The following is a 22832-nucleotide window of genomic DNA, read 5'->3' as shown; positions in this document are numbered from 1 at the left end:
GTTCTCCATAGTGGCTGTACCAGTTTACATTCCCACCAACAGTGTAGGAGGGTTCCCTTTTCTCCACAACTCCCTCAGCATTTGTTATTTGTGGACTTCTTAATGATGGCCATTCTGACTGGTGTGAGGTGGTATCTCGTGGTAGTTTTGATTTGCATTTCTCTTGTAATCAGTGATGTTGAGCATTTTCTCATGTGTTTGCTGGCCATCTGTATATCTTCCTTGGAGAACAGTCTATTCAGGTCTTTTGCCCATTTTTCCATTGGAAGATTGGCTTTTTTGCCATTGAGTTGTATAATTTTAGTTTTTTAAGAAACCTCCATGCTGTTCTCCACAGCAACCGTACCGATTTATACTCCCACCAATAGTATAGGAGTTTCCTTTTTCTCCACACTCTCTCCAGAATTTATTATTTGCAGACTTTTTAAGGATGGCCATTCTGACTGGTGTGAGGTGATATTTCATTGTGATTTTGGTTTGTATTTCTCTTTTAAAATTTTGTTTGGTTTTGGTTTTAATTTTGCTTATAAAATTTTGTGTCTACGCTATACCAGTTTTTAAAAATTCACTCTTTTGATTAATTACATAACAAGTCTGGTTTTCTCAGACTTAAAATATGTAGTAGGTCCCTGGGCAAGAGCTTGGGATGTGGTCTTTAAGTTTTACAACCTACAGAGGCAGACAGCTTTTAGCAGAAAATGTCTCTTGTGTGTAATTCTTTATATAGCCCTGCCTCATCTGTTTCTCTGAATCAGATGAAGTTGGGGAGAGCTTTTGCTTCCAGCCTTGTTCATCTCTGTGTAGGATCCATAGATATAAATGAAAGCTAAGTCATGTGGACCACAGGTTTAGCCCCTCATCTTCAGTGAGCACGTCTCGGCTAGCACTTTCTGAAATGCCGCTGGCTGCTGGCCTTCTTACACTCTCCACTCTTATCTATTTATCTCATGCGGTTTCTACCCAACTCATCTGTTTAGCTGCCCTTCTTCATGTTTTGTAGGCAGCAGCTTATGTCTGCTTTTGGGTTTTACTGAATGTGGAATTTGTTTGCAGTTATTTCCCCCTCATTTTCCTAGTTGTTCTTGTGTAACATCCATGAGCAAAGGGGGCAAGATACTGACTTTCATAGTCATGTTTGTACAGAGAGTGGAGGGTTTGCTTTTGATTTTTTTAAATCTAAATGTATAAAGATGCCTCTATACTGTGAGGTTATTCAATGTTTATATGTGGTTTCTTTATTTCATATCTCTTGGTTTAGCATTTAAAGTGCTCCTAATCCAGCTCCAATCTCATTTCACTTTCCTCTCCTTTGTGTCTTTTACACTTCTGTTAAATGGTATTGAATAATTCAGAGTTATCTGAAGAATAGCTCTTGTTTCTCCACACTTTTATTGCACTTTGTTCCTTCTAGTTGACATTTCCTTTTTCCCTTGCAAACCCTTTCTCATCTCCATGGTTCTCATTATCAATGAAAATACTCTCTGGGCTTCAAGATCTATCTCAAATAGAATCCAATTCTTAAATCATTTCCTCTGAGCTCTGCATATTGTTATCATCTCTTTATATGTTTAACCACAATTTGCATTGCTCATAGTCTCTTAGAACAGTATCCTATTTTATATGATATTTTGGTTATTTGGCCACTGCTTCCACTTTCTACCAGTTGGAAGGAAGCCTGTGACTTAGTCATATTTATGTCCCATTTACACTTGAGCACAGAACGTTGTGCATAATATATATTCAATAAACATTTGTCGAAATGACAAAATTTAGCAAAAGGCCAAAATTATTTTTTTGAAAGCTTGGCACATTTCCTCCTGCTTCTCACTGATGCACAATATAACCATTCCTGGGGATAATTTGGCTCTTTTTCTTCTGAAGCCATAGATCCCTGCAGATCAAAGTATCTTATAAGGATGTGATTGCAGATGCACTTGTTAGTCATGCAGACACTCAAACTGTGTTTTGATGATTTTAATTGTCTTATTTCAATACAGAATAATTTGTTCTTGGCTTTTTATGAGTCCTTGATAGCTGGTAAGTAGATTGAAAAACAAAAATGGAAAACACAAGCATCTTTAGTTTTCTACTGTTAAATGGTAGATCTCTATCATGATATAAATGATTAATAGAACAAACTCTGTTAAAATTTAACTTTTAAATTTAAATTGAACTGCAAGGAATAGCAGAAACTTAATGATTCCAGAACACTCTTGGCTTTAGAAACATTCACATTTTGATAAGAAGTAAAACTGGAATTTTTCTCCCCACTATTTCATTTAATTGGACCTTTTACTAAGTATAATTTATATGTCATATTCTTCATCATTTTGTAGCGTTGAAAGCAGGATTTGGTGAGAAAAACCTGTTCCCCAAAGAAATTCTGGATCGTGAAAGAAGAGTCAAGCAATTATGTCAAGAAACAAGTAGTGAAGTGAAGATAAAAAGAAATAAGAGGCCATTACAATTGAAAGAAAAATAAATATTTCACAGTCACATCAAGTATTACATAAAAAGAAAAAAAACGGAATCGAGAATTTTGCTCCTTTCTTTTACTTTGTATTGGAACTTGAGGAAGTTTCATTCTGAAATAATGTTTTAGTGCTGCTTTTATCCATCAGTTTTCACTTTCTCTGTGTTCTTAATAATAGAAAAATGTGACTAAAGAGGGGGCAATAGCAATTGGTATTATCTATTCTCAAGTGTTTTTATATAAAAAATGTATGATTCCAGGACAAAATATTCTAACAAGTCACACTTCTTGTTGCTCCTATACACAAATGTTTTTGGTCAATATTCATTGTAAAATCAATTTACATTGACATTAAATCAGTACTAACATAGTGAACGTCTATACACCTGACTTAGAAAAGCATTCCCACTTATTCATACCCTTTCTAAGTTTTCAAAAAATGATTCTGCCAGTGCAATTTAACCTTGTTGATAGCAGCTATTGCTATGAATTTTTAATGACTTACAGTCAGCCTGCTATGTACTTATTGAGAAATTACTGCATATGTTCTGCTTCTGTACTTTGTTATACTATACACTAAAATTGAGTGACCAAGCACAACCAAAGAGGGAATAGCCCCAGGGAAAAAAGGAGGTTAGGACTGTATAAAAGGCTCAATTCATATGTAAGGTCAAGTAGGGAATATTTGGTTCTGAAACATAACATGTCATTTTTTAAATCTATTTTTCTTTATAAATATCATAATCTATCGGGCAACCTATATACTCTTATGATACTTTATTTAATCTGTCCTGTAGGAATAATTTAATCATTTAATCAATTTGTCCACATAACTTTAGTTTTTTTTTTTTTTTTTTTGTCTTTTTGTCTTTTTGTTGTTGTTGTTGCTATTTCTTGGGCCGCTCCCGCGGCATATGGAGGTTCCCAGGCTAGGGGTTGAATCGGAGCTGTAGCCACCAGCCTACGCCAGAGCCACAGCAACGCGGGATCCGAGCCGCGTCTGCAACCTACACCACAGCTCACGGCAACGCCGGATCGTTAACCCACTGAGCAAGGGCAGGGACCGAACCCTCAACCTCATGGTTCCTAGTCGGATTCGTTAACCACTGTGCCACGACGGGAACTCCAACTTTAGTTTTTTAACTGTACATTTTTTATTTTTAAAGACTCCTTTAAAAATACTTGTATTTTAAGAATTTTGCAGTTACACACATAAGGAAATAATTAACAGTATATAGAGCCTTACTCTGTTCAGTAACTGCAAAAGTTTTTTAAACCTCACAATGACTGTATAAGGTATATCAATTTTAAGGTTAAAATCTGAGATTTGGGTACAAGAGGAATGTGCCCAATTACTGATGGAAGAGTTGGGAATGGAGCCTAGATCTTTTTTACTCCAAAGACTATAGTTTTCACCCTTCACTATTCTGTTCATTCATTTCTTATTAGTATAAATCAATTGAATGAACTCTAACAGAATTGTCAGCACTGGTGAAACAAGTGTCTTAGTTTAGTGGAGAGGGAGGCAGAGGAGAGGCTTTCCAAAGCCAGTTGCTATTCTGTCTCCATTTAAGTGAATCCTGGGCCAGATATTGTGACTTCTATGAATATTGCTTTTCCTTCTCATTGAATGACAGTTACATATAACAAGAGGAAAATATTTGAAAGAATCAATCTCAACAAATTTTGGAGAATATTTTCAGAGCAGTAAACTCCCTGCAGACCATGTTTAAGAGGAACAGATAAAGATAATGGAGAGGTCTAGCTTAAGAAAGAGAATTCATGAGAGATACAAACTATTCTCAAATATTTCAAAACTGCAGGAAAGAGTAGAATTAGAACTGATGGGAAAAGTTGTAAGAAAGCAGATTCTGGAATTTCTTCCTAATCCCTGTTAAAATGGAAAAGGTTTCTTATTTTCCTTTTCCTTCCTATCTTCACTTCTCATCTTTGTGCTGAATTGCTGGCAGCCAGCCCACTGCATGATTAGGAAAGGAAATAGAAGGGGCTGAGAGAAGACCTAGCAAAGATAAGCTTACTGGACCCAAAAGTATGGGAGGGGTTAGTGGGAGAAGGAATCAGTGGGTGGAAAGGCAGAGGGCTGAGCCAAGGAGTTGTCCTTCAGGGTTGGGAGATAGGTTATATTGAGCAAATAGATATTGAGTAAATTAATAAATATATTGAGGTTAATGAGAGCTAAGTGTCTTACTGTTGTTGAAGGTATTTATAAAATTTGAAAAGGGTAAAACTAGAAAGAACTTAGATTTTGGATTGTTATTACAGCTGTCAGTGTGAAATCATGATTTTAGATAGATAATAGAATGAAATGATTAGGAGTGACTGAATTGTGTTTGCATATTTCTCAGAAATGATTCAAAAGTACTAATTGTAATGTTTATATACACTCCAAACACACCACATATATTTATCTACACACATTTCATATATATGTAAAAGGAGAAAGAGAGAGAGAGAGGGAAAGAGGTTAGATATATAGATAGAGCATACATATGTGATGAAATGTTAATAATTACAGTAACAGAGAGAAGGAGAGAGGAAGATGGTAGCATATTGTATTATACAAGCAACTCTTGTAGATTTAAAGTTTTTCAAAGTAAATTATTTTTAAAAAATGAAAAAGTTTGCCTTGGTACAAAGGGTTCCTTGAGCTATTAAAGCAGAGGCTGAGTGATTCTCACTGGGATATTGCAGAGAATTTTTGCACTGGTTGGAAGGTTTGATTGGACAATCCATCATTTCAAGCTTAGAGAATATGATCTATGAATCATAGATTGGTGACAGTACAGTGGAGTGAAATTTGAGCCATGTTTTCAGAAATTTAAAGGCATATTAAGATGTTAAAGAGATGTACTACGGATACCAAATACTTTGTGAAGCCCCTTTCCCCATCCATCCAATTATTGAGGGCATATGCAAAGGACTAATTTCAGACCCAGGTATACACATACAAATAGAATATACTTCTCCTGCCATCAGCTTTTTGGCGTGAAGGCACATAAAATGCAATTGTGTTTAAAGCAAATATTGAATAAGCCCTCTTGTTTTGCTGTTATAATTTGGAAATTCTTTTACTATACTTATTTTACTATTTTTAACCCTGGAGACAACTTTGTTTGAAGTGATTGTACTGAAATAGTCTGGTTCATACAGACAGAAATTCTCTCTATAGCCTACTATATATGTGAGCCACTGTGTTGTGTGTGACCCTAACTCCATCCTTAATTAACTTCAGGGTCTCTTTTGTGAAAGGAATTAAGAGGAGCTGTCTTACAAGTGTATTTAATGAGAATAGAGCTTTTAAAGGTACAAAAGCTTCTTTTATGTGACTGTTTCTTATAGTTGGGAACAAAAACACTCACAAAAGGAAAAAATAAAAAGGCGTTTAGTTATTATATCTTACTCTTTTATATCTTACAGCATCTAATTGTGCTGGGCAGTTAGCAGGGTCTCACCTATCAAATGTTAATAGAACCAAAGACTTTGTAAGGTGTTCCTGAAATTAACACTTAGGTTCAGTTATTTAAGTTCCTTTTTTTTTTTTCTGCAGTGAAAAGAACTGGTCACATTAAAATAGGGTGTGTCATAATTTTCGATAGGATGCTTTGTTTGTACTATGTAGATTTACATTAAATATAATTTAGTCTGTTCTTTTGATAGAATATTTTCCTTTTATCACTCAAAATATGTAGAGCAAACTGACAGAAGGAAGAATGCCTGAAATTAAGCCATGCTCAAATGGAAAAATTAACTTACACATCCTCTACTAATAAGGTCATTTGCTTGTATGTTTTTAGTTTGGCCTTAAATACATTTTTATTTAAAAAAAACTATAAAATACAAAGAAAGATAATACGATTGAGCCTGTAACCCCTTGCTATTATTTTTATACATAGTCGTGTTTACTTTTTACAGTGGGGGTAGTGATGGTGATCAAATTTATAGCAAGATGCTCTGGATCTCATTAATAAAAATTTTCCCCTGATGCTTTAAGGGCAAATGGAATTATGGAAAAAAACAGATTTGTGAAAATACTTAAAAGGTTTGCAGCAATATTTTAGGGACAATTATGGTAGCTTTATTGTCTATTAAAAGAGCTTAAACCAGGGGGGAAATTCATGGCCATTGTGCTTCTTACTCCTCAAGAAACAGGAAAATATACATTCTGCTTGAACTGCTCTACCATAAAGTTGTTACCGAACAACTTCATTAAGTGATCTTACTAAGACAGAGTGTCTGTCTCTGTCACTGGAAGGAAAAGTAATGGCCTATTCCTGAGTAAATCACATTATGATCTGAGTAATGTACAGACATAGTAATTTGGTAGCCAAGGGTACTTGTGATGGATATTTGCTGGTGTCACTGCATGGGTAGAAAAGCATTGATTGAATGATAGTCTTTGACATTCAGACTTATTTATGAATTGCAGAGTAGAACTAGAAGAATGATAATGTTCTCATGTTGCGTAACTGTGTCTGGAGAGTCCACTATCTCCAACAGTGTTAAGTTGAATCTGGAATAGCATTTGTTTATGTTAGAGTAAATAATATTAGAATAGAACCCAAGATTTAGAAAACTTTTAGAGATGCCCAAATGGGAAATTAGGCATTTTAGTAAATTAAGAGATCATGGTTTATAATTGCGATCAGGTTTCTCAGGCCTGAACTATAGTTCTGTTATAACAAGGTCCTTGAAAAAGCTTTTTTAAAAATTAATTCCTTTTAAAGGTATCTATGTTAATTGTATTATAAATATATCAGAATAATTTACATTTAGTGATCAATAGTGAATATTTAATTAAAACTGTACCAAATTTTACACTTCTCTTCTCAGAAGCCTCTGACGAATAACATAATACTTTTGATATCTGATTGTCATGAGGTGCTTGATTTGGACTAGAAAAAATGAGATCAAAACCCATTCAATTATGCTGCCAGTTTTAATTAATTACCTGTCCATAGAAAAAAATCATACAGAATTTTAAGAGCATATATAAGTAACACCAGTGTTTGTTATCAAATTATTTGTTTAATAGTATTATCTTGATAATTTGGTAAATCAGTTATCTTAATCTGCTTTTTTTGCTCAACATAAAGAATATTTTTCTTCAATAGTCACTCTTTTTCCTAAGGATTCCAATGGGCCTTGAATTCACAGGAAACTCCTCTGATTATGGTGTAATTTGATGAATTGTTGAGAACTCCGTAGATGCAGCAGTAATTTGTCTCTGCATTTTGGACTTGATTTAGCTTTATTCTTTTTCTTATAGGCATTCTGAATTATTTATGATGGAATACACTGGTAGTCTGACATGAGAGTCCTGTAAAAAACAAACAAACAAAAAAAACCTAATTACTGGCAAATTCACAGGGACTGGAACATTCTTCCACATTCTGTTTCTGCTTATTATAAAAGAAATGAAATAATGGATGAAATAAAAATATGAACTTCATGATTTTTTAAAAATTGTGTGGTTTTCTCCCTCAGTTCCTCCATATTTCATAATTGATCATTAACCTGGTTATGTTAGCCCTTTTATACAAATGTCGTGAACACCTGCTTTGGTTTTAGAGGAATTAATCGAGCAATATTCAAGATAAAGAGAGTTGGCCTTGACAGATCACGTGTTCCATGTACTAGGGTTTCTCAGCAGGTGTATTTTAGTTGTAACATTACAGTGAATAACCCGAAGCCAATTTTGGGTAAGTACCTTAAAAGTAAATACCTTTTGATTGAAGTATATATGCAATAACATTGACCATGAGTATTTAATAGAGTAGAGAAATGGCATTTCAATTCACTTTAGTGCAGGTATTATTTAAATGTATCAAATTAACAAATTACTTTTATTTTCCTTAAAAGACATAACTGAATTTGAAGGTCAAATTCTTATAGATCTATTCATCAGGTTGCTTAGTTCACCAGCACTTTGTGCTTCCTGATGAGACACAGTCCAAAACCCAATGAGGTAAGTGAATTTTTAAAATGATTTTTTTTTCATGGTATTGTAGCTCATTAAGTGCCTAAAATTTTTCTGGTAGAAATGGGTGCTCAAGGAATAATAAACATTTTAATTATTAAGCTTGTTAATAATAACAACGGGGCAACTTCCAGATGCTTCTGCAGGGGAAAAATTACTTCCTTCATAATACTGTTTATTATTGTAGTATAAACCAAGTACATAAAAATGTGGCTAACGAATTTAGCTTGATGGCTTGAAAGGACTAATAACATTTTGGCTACTTACATATCTACAGATTGATATTTTGGTCAGAAGTCTTCTGAGATATTGAATGTATTAGAAAATGATACACAGACATTTACTTTGCATCTTAAAAATCTCTTACCCTCTGGCTTTTACTATTGTTGCCCTACCACTCACAACCTTATGTACTAATTTAATCCTCAATATAACCTTTGCTTGATAGCATATATTTATATTTTCGTTTTACCAACCATTATTTTATACGAATTGCTCTGGATTGCATTTTGAGGGGGTTTTCCCTTTATAAATTGTATATCTAAACACATAGAATTTAACTACACATATTAGGAAAGAACTGGAAATATATAGATAATGACTCTATAGCTTAGTTTTGGAAAAAATTGACTATTAGTAATCTTTGTGTATATTAGTAATTCTCAGTAGTTCTTAACCACTTAAAGGATCATGGAAACCTTCTACAAAACTCACTAGAAACATAGATCATAATTTCTTTAAGCCTAGCAAAGCATTATTCCAGAGGTTTTCATTTTTACTTCCAATAGACACTTACTTCCTAGTAACCTGTTAAACCAGGAGTTATTGAAAGTGATTAAATGTATTATTTGCGAAATAAAAATTAATGTAACTAACGTTTCAAATACTTTTAAAATTCACTTACATTTATTCATTTAAAATACTTAAAATTTAAAATACCTCTTCAGAGTTCCCTGATGGCTAAGCAGGTTGAGGATCTGGCATTGTCACTGCTGTGGCTCAAGTCATTGCTGTGGCACAGTTTCAGTCCTTTGTCTGGGAACTTCCACCTACTTTGGGTGAGACAAAATAAAATAAAATAAAATAAAATAAAATAAAATACTTCAAGGTCAGTATTATACCAAGTCAGCAGTAATATTGCAAAACTCATTTTGCTCCAGATATAATGAGATGGTTAAATTTCCTGCAGTTTTATCGGAGAACATTTTAATAGGGTGTATTAGAGCTGTGAATTGGTTACACTTTTCAATTTCAGCTTTCTTATGTTTGTTAGTTTGTTGAAGTATTCTTTTTTTTTTTTTTTTTTTTTTTTTAATGCTTTCTGGAGTTCCCGTTGTGGCTCAGTGGTTAACGAACCGGGCTAGCAACCATGAGGACGCAGGTTCGATCCCTGGCATCACTCAGTGGGTTAAGGATCCTGCGTTGCTGTGGCTGTGGCGTGGGCCGGCAGCTACAGCTCCCATTAGACCCCTAGCCTGGGAACCTCCATATGCCACGGATGTGGTCCTGAAAAGACAAAAGACAAAAAAAAAAAAAAATTGCTTTCTTCTTTTGTTGTTATTGTACTGTTTATATTTGATTATAATTTTGTTTCTTTATAGTTTTTTTTCTGAGTTTGTTTCCCTCCCTTTAGAAAATACAAGGTGGGTTTGGGGTTATTTCACCTTATAGAAGTGGGATTCCATGAAGTGTGAGACTCTTTGCTGGAAGAAGTTAGCCAGATTACTCCATTGATTAGAATGCTTTAACTTCCTAATTATAGGTCCCCAAACACGCTGGAGTGTGTTAATTTTTTTATTCCTTTTGTTCTTAAACCTGTGTTAGAGTTGTCTGGACATAAGTTTCCCTTGATATCAGAGTTACAAGCATCCCATTTAAAACCATGGGAAAAGATAGGAAAAAGTATCTTAAAGTATTCAGAGAGAGAGTATTGCTATTGGTAATGTCCCAGAATTATAATTTCTCTTTTAATTAAAAAAACTGCAATATATGCTATACTGTTTCCTGAATGAATATGAAAAATACCATCAGCATATGCCCCGTTTCTCCTAATAGATGGTGCTCTGTCTGAAAACAGACATTCAGATCTTCTTGTGGTAGTTTGTTCTAACAAGACAGAAAGTTCTAATAGGTAGAAATCTTTCTGTTGAGCTTACTATGGTAAGCTCTAATTATTTTGAAAACTAATAAATTTTGAATTCAACAATGCACAGAGCTCAAAATGGATAGGATCGTGTTGTGGACTCTACTACTGACTTTTTCTGGAAGTCAAGCCTCAAGACCCTGGGCTCAAAGAAATACTGAATTTGCAATGGATCTTTATCAAGCTACTTGTTTATCTCATAAGAACAACATCATAATTTCTCCTCTTGGAACAACTTTGGCCCTTGGAATGATACATCTGGGAGCAAAAGGAAAAGCACAACAGCAGATAAGACAAACTTTAAAATTTCAGGAAACCGCAACTGGTGAGATTCTTTCATATGATTATTTATACTGGATAAAATATCACCAAATTTATTTTTAGGCTGTTAGAGAAGCTCAGGGTCATAAAACTTTAATAAATTTTAAATATTGTATAAAGTTATCATAATTGTAAATGCAAATAATTGTCAATGTAAACAGTTACTTCTTAATGAAAATATCAAAATAATTTATTAAGAAATTAATTCTATACACATAGTTGAGATTATGTTGTGTATACACGTGTGTGTGCATACATAGATATACACCCATATATATGTATACACATATTCTCCCACTAGCACTTACTATGTCCTGATCATTTTTTCATATCATGAAACTACTTTAGGATGTATTTTTAAATTGCTGCATCTGATTGCCTCTGATGGGAATACTATTATGTACTTTCTTACCCCTTCTTCCATTAAGTAGTTTCCAATACTTCTCTTATAAAAGTGCTTCAGTGAGTACATTCTCCCAGAAATCTTTGTGTGCATCTCTCATTATTTTGTAAGCTTTTAAAAATTTTCTGTTGAAAATTTAGTTTTTTCACTTAAATGAGACCAAGAGAAAGAATTCATTCAATCATTTTAAAAGCTTATTTGATTAATAGTTTTTAAGGACAATTTGAAAAAAAGAAGAAGCATTTACATAACCCATCAGAGGTCCTTTTGTGTGTGGGTGGTTTTTTTCTAGTCTCCCAAAGGCCTGAGATACTGTGTAGATGCTTTAATGCTGGTAACCCATTTGAAGGGATAGTTGTCCATCTCACTGGCTGTCCTATGATTTGAATTTTAAGCTTTTACATCAGTCAGATACCATGTCTTAAACCTCAGAGGTGACATCCAGATTTTTGATTTGGGCATTTAGTCACTATAACTAATTTCAGTGTAGTTATATATAGGAAATTTTTTTTCTGAATAAACTATTGACAAGTTTTATTTGTTTCATTTTAAATACAGGCAATTTATGTAGAAAAGAAGTTGGTGATAGTGAAGCTAATTGCAAGAATTTTCCTTTGTGAATTATGTAAAAGGAAGTCACTGGTTCTAGATCTAGTCTTTTCTTTTTTTCTCCCTAAGGCCACATCAGCAGCATATGGAAGTTCCCAGGCTAGGGGCTGTCAGAGCTACAGCTGCCAGCCTACACCACAGCCACAGCAAATCAGGATCTGAGCCATGTCTGTGATCTACACCACAGCTCATGGCAATGCTGGATCCCCAACCACTGAATGAGGCCAGGGATTGAAACCGCATTCTTATGGATACTAGTTGGATTCATTTCCACTCTGCCACCAGGGAAACTCCCAGATCTAGTCTTGATTGTCTGTATTAATTTCAGCAAGTCCCACTCCATGGTCCCAGAAACATTTATATCACATGATACTGCTTTGAAAAAAAAATTGGAACATTTACGAAGATATGTAAAGTTGATTCCATGATAAGCTAGCAAAGCTAGAGCCTCCAAAATTTAAATTACTTTAAATGAATCCATCTTACAGAGAAACACAGGGGCCTTAACAACTCTGGATTATGAACAAATAATGATTATAGTAATAATGATGGCACTATCAAACATATATATAGTGTACCAGTCACTGTTTTATGTGCTTGGTATACTTTGTCTTATTTAATCTTCACAATTACTCTGTGAGGCAGACATAACCCTGCTATACAGATAAGGATACTGAGACAATGAAAGGTTAAATAACTTTCCCGGAACTAATTCCAAACATGATTCACTGAGGGTTATAGCTCATAAAAGCAATAATGAACATTTTTATATTTTCTTTGGAAGAATATCTATGGACAATTAAACATTAACATTTTAACGCATGTAACAAAATCTACCAAGCTTGCTTTATCTATTATGCTTTGTTAAAGGAGAGAGAAGAGGACACAGATAGAGAATAAAAGCAAAAAGAAAAGAAAGGCCAGCCAAAAAAGGGGAGAAAATATAAAAACTAAACTCTGGAAAATGAAAAGAAAATTAAAGGAGAAATTAAGGAATAAAGAAAAAGGAAACACATTATTAAGAAAGGGAACAGTGAACAAGACGAAAAAGATGAAAAGGAAGAAAGAAAAATGGTGTTAAAGGATAGGAAAAAGGGTGAGACTGGTCAGAAGGCAGTGCCTGGCAGAGCCATATTGGAACCCAAGGGAAAAAAAAGTCACTATTGATGATCCTGCCTTTTAAAATTTTTATATTTTATTCATCATGAATTTCTTTGTGTTAGTACTGATTTAAAATGCATCTTGCAAGGAGTTCCTGTTCTATCTTACTGGGTTAAGAACCTGACATAGTGTCCATGAGGTTGCGGGTTCAATCCCTGGCCTTGCTCAGTGGGTTAAGGATCCAGCCTTGCTGTGAGCTCAGATCTGGCATTGCTGTGGCTGGGCCATAGGTCAGCAGCTGCAGCTCCGATTTGACCCCAGCCTGGGAACTTCCATATGCCTCAGGTGCAGCCCTAAGAAGATATATATATATATATATATCTTGATTACTGAATTTGTTGGCATTTCCATAGATTTTTATGCCAAAATGACTGTTTCTTCAACTCATTTTGGTCCTGGCCCTGCCTTCAGTTCCCTCTGATTGTCAAAAGGTGCCATCTGTTGAGTCAGGCTATATTTTACTTTTCCTGCTACCAACCTGTTTCACATTAAAGCTGATTATTCTACAGATGGGCATCGAGTTCCTGGAATCCTACCTCCCCTGAGTCTCTCAGTGCTCCTGGATATCCTTCTTTGCCCATTGCTGAAACATCTGCTCAGACTGTACCTTCTCTATTTACTGAGCATCTGATAATACTAATACTTCATTTTGCTTTGCCTCTAGTAATGCTGCTTATTAATCAAAGACTACCTTAAAACTGCTTCTTTATTCCAAGAGGGTTATGGAAGGAGAACTAGGCATGAACTCTTGTCTCAGTTCTGCATCCAAATGACCTTGTGATTGGGCACCTTGCAAGTTGTCTTGTCTCTGTGGATTTTAGATTCCTCACTATGAAAAGAAGAATTTGGGTTAGATGATTTCTATGGACCTTTTGGCTAAAATAATGTATAATGTTATGACTGCCTTTGTTTTCATCTTTGGATCTTTCACGTTGTACACACAATTGGCTTTTGGGCTTGTAATAGCAGGAAAAGTAAACATGTACTGAATTTTAGAACATTTTCTGGAGGTCTGGTATAATCAAACCAAAAATCACATTCACTTCATGACCTGTAGGTTTACCATGGCTCTGTTTTAGAAGATGAAATAAACTTATTCTCATTGCTTTTTAGGAGCCATGGATACATACTCTTTTTTGTTTTTTATTCAGTTTTTTTTTGGCTCCACCTGTAGCATATAGAAGTTCCCGGGCCAGGGATCAAACCTGCGCCATGGCAGTGTAGTGTCAACACTGGATCCTTAACCTGCTGCACCACAGAAGAACTCCATGGATATGTGTTCTTTTTGATCTGTGCTAAAAGAAGTTATTAATCTAGAAATTAAATCAAAATTATAAGGCAGAGAACTTTATATTCTCCAAACTTGTGCTATTGGTGACAACTTTTTTCATTGACTTCTGAGTCCATTGATTTATCAAAGGGCAGCTGACTGTTTGTCACACAGTCTTAGACCTTAAGTACATGACATATATTTGCTCTGATAAATGAGTCAGAATTTTTTCTCCCTCTCTCTTTCTTCTCCCATTCCTTTAAAGATGTTCATAAATTACAAACTCTTGAAAATTGGTTTAAAGTCCTGCTACTTTATTTCTGACTTTTAGCTAATTCTTTTGAAGATGCTCTCATGCCTTCCTTCAAAAATCCTCCCTTGGATTTCCCGTCGTGGTGCAGCAGAAATGAATCAGATTAGGAATCTTGAGGTTCGATCCTTGGCCTTGCTCAGTGGGTTAAGGATATGGCATTGCCTTGAGCTGTGGTGTAGGTCGCAGACATGGCTCGGATCCTGTGTTGCTGTGGCTGTGGTGTAGGCTGGCAGCTGTAGCTCCGATTAGACCCCTAGCCTGGGAATCTCCATATCCCATGGACATCACCCTAAGAAGCGAAAAAGAAAAAAAAAGAAGAAATGATTGCATCTAAAATCTTTCTATAAACAAATAAAATAGATTAATGTTATTCCGGGTGAAGAATTACTGTAAAGAATTACTAATATTCTTCACATCCAATCATATGAAAGGATGTTTCTGTATCTAAAATTATGTCTGAGTCTATATCCCCATGAATGGGGAATCACAGAGCTTGAGGTACAATGCAGTATACCTTCTGGGCCTCCTCTATGGTTGTGTAGGTACTTGCATAAGAACACCAGGACAAGGAAGCAAGCAGGGACCGAAGTTATGAGTTGGACAAGTTATGAGGCAATGGGGCTGCATTTCCCTGCCCTGCTGGTGAAGGCATGAGTTCATATTTGAACAAAGATGCCCTATGGGCTGCTAGCTCTCTGATAAAATGTTTATACACACAGACATTCACACCTTACTTCCAATAGACACCTCATAGCAAGTTCCTCTCAGTCTTTTTTTTTAATTCAAAGGATATCTCCTAATGATGAACCATTTATGTTTTCTTTAAGAGAGATTAACTATATGTAGTAATCAACTTTTAAGTTTTGAAAGTGGTATTTTCAGTTTTCAACTCAAAATAAAACAAAGGCTCTGGGGAAAAAAAATAACACAAAACAACAACAACAACAAAAAAAAACCCTTAGATTTAAAATACAGTTTCCAGAGTTAATAATTGAGTTTCAGAATTAAGCCAGAAGGGAGTGAAAATATAGGTAATTAATAGGAAGCTACTGTGTACAATTAGAGCTGACTTCTCTCACAGCATATACACCTTCCTAAAAACTCTGTGGTCAGAATGACCCAACGGTAAGTAATAGGCCAGCAGTGATTCTCAGCTGACTCTGACAGACTCATTTGGCTAGTGGTTATAGCTGGGGTGGTTCAAGATTTTTATTGTTCACGTAGACAGCCAAAGTATATAGATTCATGAACCTGAAGAAATAGGCAATTCTGATTCTTACGCATCTCTAGAGATGATTATAGGGGTTACCTCATAAATTTCAAAACTCGGACAGGCACAGTTGCTCATAAGAGAGCAATTCTTTCTTAAGCTAAAATGAAAGCAGTGTTGAAAAAGATTGCTCATCAGTGTCTTAGCCCCCATCAGCATTCATTAGTATTCTTCTTTCATAAATATTGCATGTTATGCAAAGAATGGGATTCTAAAGATAATTTCCAATAACTAAGAATGAGCTAAATTTGACTATAAAGAGGGAGTTTCTTCAGCCTGTTTAAATGCATATTCTCGGTTTTGACAAGAATTTACGTGGGCTTTTTTTTCCTGTACGAAAGCTGATTTCATTACAAAATGTATATTCCACAGGAGATAAATGCTTAAAATATTTATACTAACTTAGAAAGGATTATTAGTTATACCTAAGGGAGCAAAAAACTGGTGATATGAATCGGAGCGCTTAGAAGCAAAGCTGAGAAGCTGTTGTTTTTATGTTGTTCAATATGTCAGTATACATTATAATTATTTTTTAGGAGAAGAATTTTCTGTGCTGAAGTCATTTTTCTCTGCCATCTCAGAGAAAAAACAAGAATTTACATTCAGTCTTGCCAATGCCCTCTACCTTCAAGAAGGATTCACTGTGAAAGAACAGTATCTCCATGGCAACAAGGAATTTTTTCAGAGTGCCATAAAACTGGTGGATTTTCAGAACGCAAAGGCTTGTGCAGAGACAATAAGTACCTGGGTAGAAAGCAAAACAGATGGTAAAGTTTTCCATTTTCATAAAGTCATTATTTGCCGTTGTATTCATGGTTTTTAATATCCTAAAGTAAAGCATGGTTGAATATTTTACTATTAAATTATGGCTCACAGGGATCAAATCTCTTATTTTGCTTCTCTGTTATTCAAATTTATACTAAATTGTAAAACTGAAAGAAATTGTGAGCTTCTTTGAAAAGTAAACAGATTCTTTTTTTTTTAATTTTTTGAGAGAGATAAACACCGCTTTGTGGAATTCTTAATAAAAAAATTTTAATAATTTTTGTTCAAGCATAGGGCCTTTGAGTGTGGCAGCAGGAATAACATCTTTGGCCAGGTAAAACTTAGATCTGTCAATCTCAGACGGTTTCTTTCCTACATATGCTGTAAATAATTAACACCTCTTAGTTGGAAGTGTTCATGTTTAGTAATAAATACTGATAGTCCTATCATAAACTGGTAATCTAAACTTTTAATAAAAGGGAGCAAAAATTCCAAAGGGGCTGTGCAGTAACATAGTTAACAGAACATAAGTTTAAACTCATACAGATCTGAGTTCAAATCCTGACAAGATACAAACTATGCTCCATTCAAAATGAGGATACTATAAAAACCTTTCAGGATTATTGGTAGGTTAAAAATAAGGTATATGAAGTGGCAAGCATATATCAGGTTCTCAATGAGCAGTAGTTGGTTCCTCTGTTCATTCATTCTGCTACAAAAAAAACTGTGATGTGTAAGATGTGACTGTATTCTTCATGGGAAGTCTCCAGTGTGGGAGCATAAGTTGAAAATGTGAGATGGATGTTGTCTCCAGTGTTCACAGGAAAGTCCTATTAGTGAGATATGCAATGAGAACATCCTTAGACAGCTCCATGACATCTGATCATGCTATTGTCTCATAGCTTTCAAATCCTCACTGGATGTAGAAAGAAGAGGCTAGGTGTTTAGAAAAGGAAAGCCTTACTAGTAACTTCCTTCTTGTCCTTTCCCAGTGGTCCGTGGCTGCAGTTGCAAGAATAGAGATTTTGAGGGTACCGTTAACTTATTAATTTTGATGGTCTTGCTGAAGAACTTTGAAATAAAGTTTGAAAAATGCTGACGAATATGCAAGAAAATATATTCAGTTTTTGTTTTTTTCTGTCTGAAAAAAATTTGCACAGATATTCTTACTAAAGAGAGGCCATTACTAAGTCTGTCCAAATTTGTCTAAGATAACCCTTTACATTCTGGTTCCTAGTGGAATCCTGTTTGTACCTGTTCCTAAGTGAAATATTTAATAGAGATTCCCTTTACTCTCAAAACTGTCAAGTTTAGATGATAAAGCACCCTGTTTTTACTTGATCAGCAAAATAAAATTTTTGTTTTAATTCTATTTAAAGCAGTTCCTTTGAACCACTGTTGCATGTTTCTTCCTGCCTCTTCCTCCATCCCCTTCACAGGAAAAATTAAGGACATGTTTTCAGGGGAGGAATTTGGTCCTCTGACTCGGCTTGTCCTGGTGAACGCTATTTATTTCAAGGGGGATTGGAAACAGAGATTCAGAAAAGAGGACACACAGCTGATGAATTTCACTCAGAAGGATGGTGTGGCAGTTAAAGTCCCAATGATGAAGGCTCTTCTGAGAACAAAATATGGTAATATTTTGACATGGTAATATTACTGTAATCAATGTGGTAATCTAACATGATAATATTAGAGTGTCAAAAAATGACACTCTAAATCATGGCTTTGGAAATTGTCAGTTATATTAATATTTTATTTTCTCTGTCCCAGGTTATTTTTCTGAATCTTCCATGAACTGCCAGGTTTTGGAATTACCTTATAAAGATGATGAGTTTAGTTTAATTATCATACTTCCCGCAGAAGATGTGAACATAGAAGAAATGGAAAAGCTAATTACTGCTCATCAAATTCTGCAGTGGTTCTCTGAGATGCAAGAAGAGGAAGTGAAAATAAGCCTTCCTAGGTTGGTAGTGTCTATTTTATCATTCTGGTTCATATGTTTTCACTTATGGAGGGATTTGAATAGCTGGCTGAGAGATAACAAATACTGAAAAGTCTATTGACAACAACAACAACAACAACAAAACCCCACCACATTTGTAGGTGTTCTTCTACTTTATGCCTTTTTTTTTCTTTGCTTTTTAGGGTCACACCCATGGCATGTGGAGGTTCCCAGGACAGGGGTCTAATCGAAGCTACTGTTGCCGGCCACAGCCACAGCCACAGCCATAGCCACACCAGATCCGAGCTGCATCTGGGACCTACACCACAGCTCAAGGCAATGCCTGATCCTTAACCAACTGAGAGAGGTTAGGGATCGAACCCAAAACCTCATGGTTCTTAGTTGGATTTGTTTCCACTGTGCCATGAGGGGAACTCCCCTCTGCTTTATGAATACAAAGGCAGGCAAAGCCTGCATTGCTTTGCCGTGAGGAGGATGGAATTTAAATACTCAATATTCTCTGAAGGAGATGAAGAAATATAAGTCTTCAAGATAGAATGCTGGGATTAAAGGAATTGTTATTCTTTTTATTAAACAAACTTATCTTTCTCCAGATTTTCTCTCCTGATTGGAATTTAAAATACTTATTTTCTACTATGTTCAAGGAAAATAAAACCCTTGAAGCACTTGCAAAACTATCCAATTAAAATATATGTTAAATCATCTTTGACAGATGGTGCTCTAGCCATCTTTAAATTAAAAATGGAATCCTAAGGTCATTTTTTATTATTGGAGTACATATATATATGTATGTATGTTTTTAAGAATTTTATACAACTTTTCAAGGCTAGCTTCTATTTATAGTCGTTATAAAATATTGAGATCATTTTAGAGAGTGAATACAAAATGGAAATCACAAAGGAATATCTTAGGAAGCTATGATTATAAACACTAATTTCTTGATATCATTCTTCTGGGACACAAGAGAAACTTCAGAGAGTAAGAGATGCCCAGATAATTCGCATTCTACCTAAACTTTTAAAGAGAGACATATATCTAATAAATTATTTTCTGTTCCTTCATTTGTAAATTTTTCTTCAGATTCATTAAGGCCTGCATGGTCTGTACACCTCTCTTCCTGGCCCTTGGTCTCTTAAACCTCTTGGCTTTTCCCTTTTTTCCCCCTCTTGGTGGGGATCTGTCAGTTATTTCAGTCGTACTCTCACCAAACATTTTAGATATTTGTGGCACCTTGTCTTTGTCCCTCTATAGTTTTCTCCCCAACTCTCCTCAGTCCTGAGTATACTCTGTCCTGAGTATACCTGCTCCCAGCTACTGATTTTGTTAAGTAAACGCCCTCAAAGCAGTCACTGTGGACTCCCAGGGCCTGGAGCCTAGCACTCCTTGCTTATCTGCAGAGAAGTTTCTTTTCTAACACCCACTAAACTTCACCTCTGCTCTCTGTGCACTGCCTCCTATTGACTTCTCTTACTCTCAGCCTATGTCTCCATACCCTGTTCCTTAAAAATATATATATATATTATCATGCAGACTCACCCCTCTACCATTCACCTCAAAAATCATAAACATCTTTGCTAAATTTTTCTTCCTCTACCTTTTTTTCTTGGAGAAAGAGGTATCCTATGCTTTTCTTATCCAAACTCTGGGTTCTTGATCTAAATATTCTAAACCATCCCCCCTTTCTTTTTCTTTTTATAGCCACACCTGTGACATGTGGAAGTTTCTGGGCTAGGAGTCGAATGGGAGCTGCTGGATCCAAGCCACATCTGTGACCTACACTGCAGCTTGCGACAACACCAGACTCTTAACCCACTGAACAAGGCCAGGAATTGAACCTGCAAGTTCTTAACCCTCTGAGCCACAGTGGGAACTCCTTGAAAATCTTTCTTTAACTCCTATGGCATTACTTTTTTTTTTTTTTTTTTTTTTTTTTTTTTTTTGTCTTTTTGCCTTTTCTTGAGCTGCTCCTGTGGCATATGGAGGTTCCCAGGCTAGGAATTTAATCGGAGGTGTAGCCGCCCGCCTATGCCAGAGCCACAGCGACGTGGGATCTGAGCTGCGTCTGCAACCCACACCACAGCTCACGACAACGCTGGATCCTTAACCCACTGAGCAGGCCAGGGATTGAACCCGCAACCTCATAGTTCCTAGTCAGATTCGTTAACCACTGCACCATGACGGGAACTCCCTATGGCATTACTTTCATTTATTTTTCTCTCTGTGAAATTTTCCTGCTCCCTGTTTTTTTTCTTTCTGTCCTCAAATAATGTTTACCAGAATTTCATTTTCAGAAGTTTCCTCTTCTTACTCTCTTTTATTTCTTCCTTATTATTCATGTCTCAAATACCTGACTATTTCCCTCCAAACTCTCTTCCAATTCTCTACTGTCTGTATATCTCTACCTGGGTATTATTCAGACTTTTAAAGAGTATTCCAACTAACCACTGGGGATATAATCATGTCCATGACAGATAGTTTACCTATTAATAGTAGAAATAATAATTTCTGGAATTATTTATTTTCAAATTTACTTTCCATCTTTCTTTCTTTTCCCTTTGCAAAAATTAGTGCTTAAGGTCTCACACACACACCAGAAACCTGAGTTTGAGAACTGTCTGTTCTATGTACTAACAGTAGGATCTTAGGAGAGTCACTTGGTGTCCTCAGTCATGGTTTTCTTAGTATAAAAAGGGGATAATTATACCTGTAACCAAGGTGGCTCCGGTTTCCTCAGCCTAGGTAACAAATGCCTAGATAATAATGCATAATTCTCAAACTCAGTTGACCACAGAAAATACAGGTTTTTGCCAGAATTCTCTTCTCCAACAGTTTAGGAATTCCCATAGGAATGTTTCACAGTCCACAAATCCGTCTAGACTACTGCAGTCTGGGCAGCTTTTCCAAATGGCTTGGCCTTGTTATCAGCCTCTTCAGACTGTAGCCAGACTTCTCAAATAACTTTCCACCTAGTGTGGACACAGATTTCTCTTTTCATTCCTTCAAGAACAACTGTTATGGGTTGGATTTTGTGCTCCCCAAGTTCATATGTTGAAATGCTAACTCCTTCTACCTCAGAATAGGACCTAATGAGGAGATAGAGTCTTTATAGAGGTAGTCAGTTAATGTGAAATTATTAGGATAGGCCCTGATCCACTATGGCCGGAGTCTTTATGAAAAGGAGAAATCTGGATTCAAAGATACACAGAGAAGGAAGGTGATGTGAAGAGACATAGGGAGAAGACTACCACCTACAAGCCAAGGAGAGAGACCTGGAAGAGATCGCCCCCTTGTGGTTCTCCAAAAGAATCAATCCTGCAGGCACCTTGGCTTTGGACTTCTAACTCCAGAACTGTGAGATGATAAGGTTTCTGTTACTTAAGCTGCAAAGTTTGTAGTAATTTGTCAAGGTAGCCCCTGGCAAACTAACACAAGTAAGAACAATTTCAGTGTTTAACCAAACTTTACTAAAATCTTATAAGAAAAAGGGCTTTCAAGGTACATAGTAATTTAAAACCAGGTTGCAGGGGTGAGTATTCCTGGAGTGGAGGCCACTGCACGTATCAGGGAGTCTTCTGTCCATTCCTATCCTTAGTCTGCCATTATCATGGTGCCTGTGTGCACAAGGGGGTCTTTCTCATCTCCATCTTATCCAGAGTCCTCCAGCTTTTCCTAGCATAAAAAGAAGGTAACCCAGATTTTCTCCCATCCCCTCTGAGGCCATTCCTAGTCACGATAAGACTCTATAGCAGGAGATTTCAACTCTCAGTAAAAACAACATTTTTGTTTCAGGTAGAAAAGATTATACCCACATCATTTCAGACTTCTCCATCTCCATCCTATGGATTCTACTGGCATTAAAAATCAGCTTACTGTGTTGCATTTTGCAAACAAACGAAACATTTGCCTTAAAAGGTGAATCGGAACCTTCAGTTATGTGGAAACTGAAACATTAAGTGGCAGTTGTATCCCCCTTTTCCAAACAAATTCCAGCCACCAAAGTTTTTTTTTTTTTTTAATTTGGTAATAACTTCAACTATAGTACCTCATTACACACTTCTAGTCATAGTACAAAGTAGAAGATGCTAAATAAATGTTGTTGTTGTTGTTGTTTTGTTAGGAAGATCACTGCTCAGCCAGTAC

At 35.7% G+C, this 22832-nt stretch overlaps 2 protein-coding genes across 5 annotated transcripts in view; both read left to right on the top strand.

Annotated features, from left to right (window-relative positions):
• The window catches only part of WDR49 (WD repeat domain 49), a 144577-nt gene extending 141272 nt beyond the window's left edge, over positions 1-3305 (top strand). For all 4 annotated transcript variants that reach the window (XM_021069761.1, XM_021069760.1, XM_021069759.1 and 1 more), the window contains one exon: positions 2337-3305. In XM_021069761.1, coding sequence (XP_020925420.1) covers positions 2337-2482 — 146 coding nt within the window. In that variant the 3' untranslated portion in view covers positions 2483-3305. The remainder of the gene's footprint in view (positions 1-2336) is intronic.
• The window catches only part of SERPINI2 (serpin family I member 2), a 40643-nt gene continuing 21374 nt past the window's right edge, over positions 3564-22832 (top strand). Inside the window, exons 1-5 of the mRNA XM_003132519.4 lie at positions 3564-8459; positions 10685-10939; positions 16498-16728; positions 18166-18360; positions 18500-18692. Of these exons, the coding sequence (XP_003132567.1) occupies positions 10693-10939; positions 16498-16728; positions 18166-18360; positions 18500-18692 (866 nt within the window). The 5' untranslated portion in view covers positions 3564-8459; positions 10685-10692. The remainder of the gene's footprint in view (positions 8460-10684; positions 10940-16497; positions 16729-18165; positions 18361-18499; positions 18693-22832) is intronic.

This window comes from Sus scrofa, chromosome 13, assembly GCF_000003025.6.
Source record: "Sus scrofa isolate TJ Tabasco breed Duroc chromosome 13, Sscrofa11.1, whole genome shotgun sequence".
In the NCBI taxonomy this organism is placed as follows: domain Eukaryota; kingdom Metazoa; phylum Chordata; class Mammalia; order Artiodactyla; family Suidae; genus Sus; species Sus scrofa.
The sequence above is the reverse complement of the archived record's forward strand: the minus strand, read 5'-3'. Positions and strand labels throughout refer to the sequence as shown.